Source organism: Camelina sativa, chromosome 17 (assembly GCF_030686135.1).
Source record: "Camelina sativa cultivar CO46 ecotype springtype chromosome 17, ASM3068613v1".
Classification (NCBI taxonomy): Eukaryota; Viridiplantae; Streptophyta; class Magnoliopsida; order Brassicales; family Brassicaceae; genus Camelina; species Camelina sativa.
Genome location: NC_141896.1, coordinates 31,393,093 through 31,398,131, shown reverse-complemented (window position 1 = coordinate 31,398,131; position 5,039 = coordinate 31,393,093). Strand labels below are relative to the sequence as shown.

The following is a 5,039-nucleotide window of genomic DNA, read 5'->3' as shown; positions in this document are numbered from 1 at the left end:
CGGGGGCGCGTTGTAGGGTGGCAACCCAAGAGACGAGTATTGGATTTTTCTTATATATTATGGCATGCGGGTTTAGGCCCGATGAGGAGCCAACATTACGACATGCAGACTTAGGTATGATGAGGAGCCAATAAAAACTCAAGGTTTAGGCCTATGGGTAAAGGAAAGTCCAAAAGTCAAGAGCAAATAATGCCTGAAGCATGAGTCTATCGCCTAGAGGTGACCTTTTGCAGATCGGTCAGAAGAGTGCGGGCTAGGGAGATGGTTGCACGGGAGTCTTTGGCTGATGGTTGTACGAGATTCGAGGATGAATCTATGTTGGTGAGGGAGAATTGTAACATCCGCGAACCAAATTCCCGGTTTAGGGATGCATCGGTCGATGCAGGTTTGGTTCTCTCGGTCGAGTTTTATGTTAAACGCTGCATTTTGGGTTTAGGGAAAACCCTTAAACTCGAGTTTTGTCTCATTCAGCAAATTTGTCCGTTTTTGAGAGAAAAGAAAAGAGAGAAAAGGTTCTTGAGGATTTTGGGTGATTTGAGGCTGTTCCTGTAGAGATCTGTAGCTGGGATCGTTGTAGGAGCTTCCTGGGAGCGGTGTTTTGCTTGTTTAAGGTTCAGAATCTTCTTGGCAAAAGTAAGTGCAGGACCATGGCTTATCTAAGCTAGAGTTTTCTCTAATCGGCTTGTTTATGTGTTGTTTAGCTTGTTAGAATGTTAATTGGTACATTAGGAAGCTTTCTTGTGGCTTGGGATCGAGTTTTGTGGTTATAGGAACGAAGATCCGGCGAGAAACTTTGGGGAATAACGATGCTCGGCATGTGCATCAGTTGATGCACTTTGTGCATCAACTGATGCAAGTGCTAGGACGGCGCAAGAAACTTTAGGGTTTTTGTGCTATGTTGAGCATTTGTCGGTCGATGCAATTTGAGTATCGGTCGATGCAAGTTTAACTTGCATCGGTCGATGCATATCATGCGTCGGTCGACGCAACCCCCAACTGGTGTCGGTCGATGCATGCTTGGTGTCGGTCGATGTAGAGTCCTGGTTTGTTATTATTGATTGTTGATTGTTGGTTGATGGTTAGAGATGTCTCTATTGTTTGTGTGTATAGCCCAGTAGATGGGAGGATTGCCTTTCTGAGTGTTTATAAAATACTCATTCATTGCAATTTGTGTTTGTGGTGCAGGTAAAGGCAAAGTGTAATCGTGGAATCAAGACAATGAAGAGGAGGGTGTTCTATTGACTCGATTGGTTGTTGTCTGACATTGCTAGGTTGATAGAGTTGGTTCATTAGAAACATTGTTAGGTTGCCGGATTTATGATTCCTGATGTTTGGTATTTGGATATTGTTTATGTTATATTATTGGTTATTTATTGGATATTTGTATTGGTTATTTCTGCTGTTGGTTGTGATTGTGTTTAGGTGGTTAGTGGGCATGAGACCACTAGTTGTACTTTAATTATTATTATTATTATTATTATAATAATAATAATTATTATTATTATTATTTATTATTAAAAAAACGGATCGGATCGTTTTAGAGATATTTACATGAATTATATTCTACTAGGAATCGATCCGCACGACTACGCGGGGTTTTTGTAATTCTTTTTGGAGGAATTTGTATTTCATACTTCAGATTTGTTTTGTTAATTGTCTGATTATTACATTAACTATAATATCGAATTGTCTAGATTTGGTTTAATATTCATAAAGTTATTGACATAAGATAGACCAGATCGTTTAAAGGTCCACACGCTTTGATCCGGTTAATTACCAAAATATCCTTACTTTTTTTTGTTAAAGAATATCCTTACTTTTTTTAGGAGACAATACATAGAATTCTTGTTTTTTTGTATCATTTTTTTTTGGGAAATTACCTAGAATATTACATAAAAGTAGGTTTATTACTAGACTAACATGTTGAGATTTCTGTATTACTAGAATAACACATAAAAGTTTGCAAATTACTTCTATATCTGAGTTGTGTGTTTTATTACGATTTATGCCATTTATAATTACTCTTGCTCTTGAGATCTTATGCTTTTACTTTAAATTGTCTATTTTGGAGAGAAGGAAACAAAAAAAACTTGAATGATCGATTACTTTTTTTTGATTCTCTTAAAATTGGGTGGGCAAAAAACATCAGATTGATTCCTTCTAATTTGATTCACTTTCTCTCTCGACAACAAAGTTTCAGATCTAGTTTAGTTTTTATTTTATTCTCTGCTTTGAAATCCATGTTCGGGGTTTAGAAATCTAGGTCATATGATTTGTGTGTTTTTATCGGTTGTGAAACGGAGCTTTGAGATTTTCGATTTTTGATTTTGAAATTAGGCTAAGGAGAGGAAGAAAGAGATTATCAAGCTTCAGGAAGATCTCAAGGATGCTGAAAGTAATGATTCTTAATTTGAAAAAGGCTTTGCGAGATGTTTCTATAACTGGACGGGTCTCTTTTACTAAATGCATTTTTGTGTCATTCAGGTGCTTTTCATCGTGATTTATTCCCAGCGAATGCTTCTTGCAAGTGTTATTTCTTTGATAACTTGGGAGTATTCAGCGGTATGAGGATTGGAGAAGCTTCTGAAGCCAGATTTAATGATGTTCTTCGTCGTAGATTTCTCAGACTAGGTATTGAACATTTTTGTATTCTCTTTGTTACCTTTTGTGTTTGTGTGCTTAACTTATTATGAACTTCTGTTATCATTTATCTCTAGCGAGGATAAGGAGGAGAAAGAAATCAACTCAATCATCTAAAAGATTGCGGTCCTCAGGTTTGTTTAGTGTCTTCCTTTTTCCATTATCTCACATTTATAATTTCCTTAATGCATTTCTTGCCCAGAAATTGGAAAATGTTCGAGGATAAAAAAAAAAAAAAAAAACCCTAATTTGTTGGATGAGTTTGGTCAAATTAAGTTCCAGATTCTAAAATCCCTAATTTCTTGATTGCTATTAGTTACGGTTAGTTCGATTTGTCTTTTTGTAGGTTATAGTCAGAATGAAGCCTCCAAGCAAAGGTGAGGAAGAGGAGATGATAGTTAAAAAGCTCTCCAACGATGCCTCACACTATCAATGAACAGACTTTCACATTCGACTTGATTGCTGTCCCGGAGTCAACTCAGGCAAGTATTTAGTTTCATCATTGGGGTGTCACTGTATTTACTTATTTATCTCATGATTTACATAGGCTAAGAAGTTTTTATATTTCGTGTCTTCTTTGCAGGAAGAGATCTTTCAGCTTGTGGGAGCCCCTCTTGTAGAGAACTGTCTGGCTGGATTTAAAAGTTCTGTTTTTGCCTATGGACAGGTAGTCATCCCTCCTTTCTCAATGTGTTCCTTTGGGATTGAATTGAAAGTTCTTAAACCACATGGTTGAAATTCTAACATTTGCTTTTCATAAGCTTCTCAATATTAAATTTGTTTCTATTTTCATAAGCTTCTATTTTCATAAGCTTCTAACATTTAAATAATCTTGTGTCATAACAATATTAAATTTGTTTTGAGCCTCTATTTTCATAAGCTTCTCAACTCTTTTTAACTGATAACTCTTCTTTCTTTGAACAGCCATTGGGAACTATTCATTTTCCGAGGTATATATATACATATATTTATGCCAAAAACTCTTGTTTGATCTTCATGAAACTGGAGTTTTTTTCCTTACTCAATTTCTTTTCTTGAAGTGGGAGGCTATTCCATGGGGTCTTGAAGGTGTTCTTGCGTATCTAAAGCAGAGCTATAACAATCCTCCGATCTACATTCTTGAAAATGGTAACACTTCATTCTATTTTGTCTTCTTGCTCTGTTCTGTCTGTTTGAAAGCACACCTTTTTGTTCTTAATTAAGATTCTTCTAACCACACCAGGTAAACCGATGATACACGACTCGATGATGAGAAAAACCCTTATCTACCAAAGGTTTTATAACAAAAACTTTGTGCTTCCTGCAGCCTTGATGAAATTTTTCCAGCTTTGCTAATAACTTTTAACTTTTTGGGGTAAATGCAGCACATTCTATACAGGCAGAAAGAACAGTTCAGTGATGGAGTAGGATACAGCTGGATTGATGGTCGAAAAGATCATGCAAACAAACATGTAATCAGATATCTCTTTTTATTCATATATAGAATCTTAAGTCACAGTTTGATAATGTGATGCTTTCATTTCTCTCTTGGTAAGGTCTCTGACACGATGCTGATGAACGCAAGCTTTGTCTTCCCTGATAACACACCTATGACAAAAGAAGCTTACTACTACATAACCATCTTTGAAAAGTTCTTCCCTAAGGTAATGATTTCATCCACATAACTAACTTTGTCACCTTGATTGTCTTGATCTTTGCTTCTGATATGTTTTTCGTAATATACAAATGAGCAGAGTGCAGCTAGAGCGACTGTACCAGGAGGTCCAAGTGTGGCATGTAGTACAGCAAAAGCTGTAGAGTGGGACGCAGCTTGGTCACAGAATCTTGATCCGTCAGGTCGTGCGGCTCTTGGAGTTCATGTTGCAGCTTATGAGGGAGAAGATAAAGCAGAAGATCCTCGTCCGGGGAAGGTGCAGAAACTAGCAGAGAAGACTGCAGGGATTGTTTGAGAATAAGCAAGGTTTAAAAGCTACCGTACTACTTATCCTCTTTTGTAGGATTGATGACTGAATAGGCAATCTTTATTCTTTCCTTCTGGGGTTTTGCAACACTCCATGGAGACTGAGTTGAGTTAGCCCTGAATTGTGTACCTAAATAATAAGTTGCTGGTGAATTTCTGTTTTCTACAGTTGTTAGACTATGACTATCCATGAAAGCTTGATGCTACTTGAGATTATTAACGTTGTTTTCATGAATTCGATTCTTCCTAATTTTTTTCTTCTAAACACAAAGTGTTTTGCTCAGTATTCTTTGTTCAAGTCTAGATTTTGTTTCAATTTCGTATTGAGAAATTCAAAACTATAATCAAACGGGCTGAGTTGATGTTTGAGTTCAGCCTGTTTAAATTCTTTACTGAAGGATATAATTTATTGGCTTATAAACAATAGAAAGACATGATA

General features: G+C 36.5%; 1 protein-coding gene across 3 annotated transcripts; it reads left to right on the top strand.

Moving 5' to 3' along the window:
• The first annotated feature begins 1,998 nt into the window (after positions 1–1,998).
• Positions 1,999–4,835, top strand: LOC104757996 (asparagine synthetase [glutamine-hydrolyzing] 3-like). 3 transcript variants are annotated; one of them, XM_087495971.1, is made up of 12 exons: positions 2,050–2,131; positions 2,338–2,395; positions 2,485–2,631; positions 2,718–2,774; positions 2,987–3,122; positions 3,224–3,307; positions 3,565–3,590; positions 3,681–3,768; positions 3,863–3,914; positions 4,005–4,091; positions 4,176–4,283; positions 4,374–4,835. In XM_087495971.1, the coding sequence occupies exons 11-12, from the start codon at positions 4,188–4,190 to the stop codon at positions 4,587–4,589; spliced, it is 312 nt and encodes a 103-aa protein (XP_087352097.1). In that variant the 5' UTR covers positions 2,050–2,131; positions 2,338–2,395; positions 2,485–2,631; positions 2,718–2,774; positions 2,987–3,122; positions 3,224–3,307; positions 3,565–3,590; positions 3,681–3,768; positions 3,863–3,914; positions 4,005–4,091; positions 4,176–4,187; the 3' UTR covers positions 4,590–4,835. The 3 variants fall into 3 exon arrangements, with proteins under 3 accessions (XP_087352096.1, XP_087352098.1, XP_087352097.1); XM_087495970.1 differs by having other exon boundaries at positions 1,999–2,395; XM_087495972.1 differs by having other exon boundaries at positions 2,022–2,395; positions 2,987–3,126; positions 3,228–3,307.
• Positions 4,836–5,039: the final 204 nt, after the last annotated feature.

Excerpts from the sequence above, each read along its gene's own strand:
- LOC104757996 (XM_087495970.1), top strand. The coding sequence starts at position 4,188 with ATGCTGATGAACGCAAGCTTTGTCTTCCCTGATAACACACCTATGACA. Across the intron at positions 4,284-4,373 it reads TTGAAAAGTTCTTCCCTAAG|AGTGCAGCTAGAGCGACTGT; the intron begins GTAATGATTTCA and ends ACAAATGAGCAG.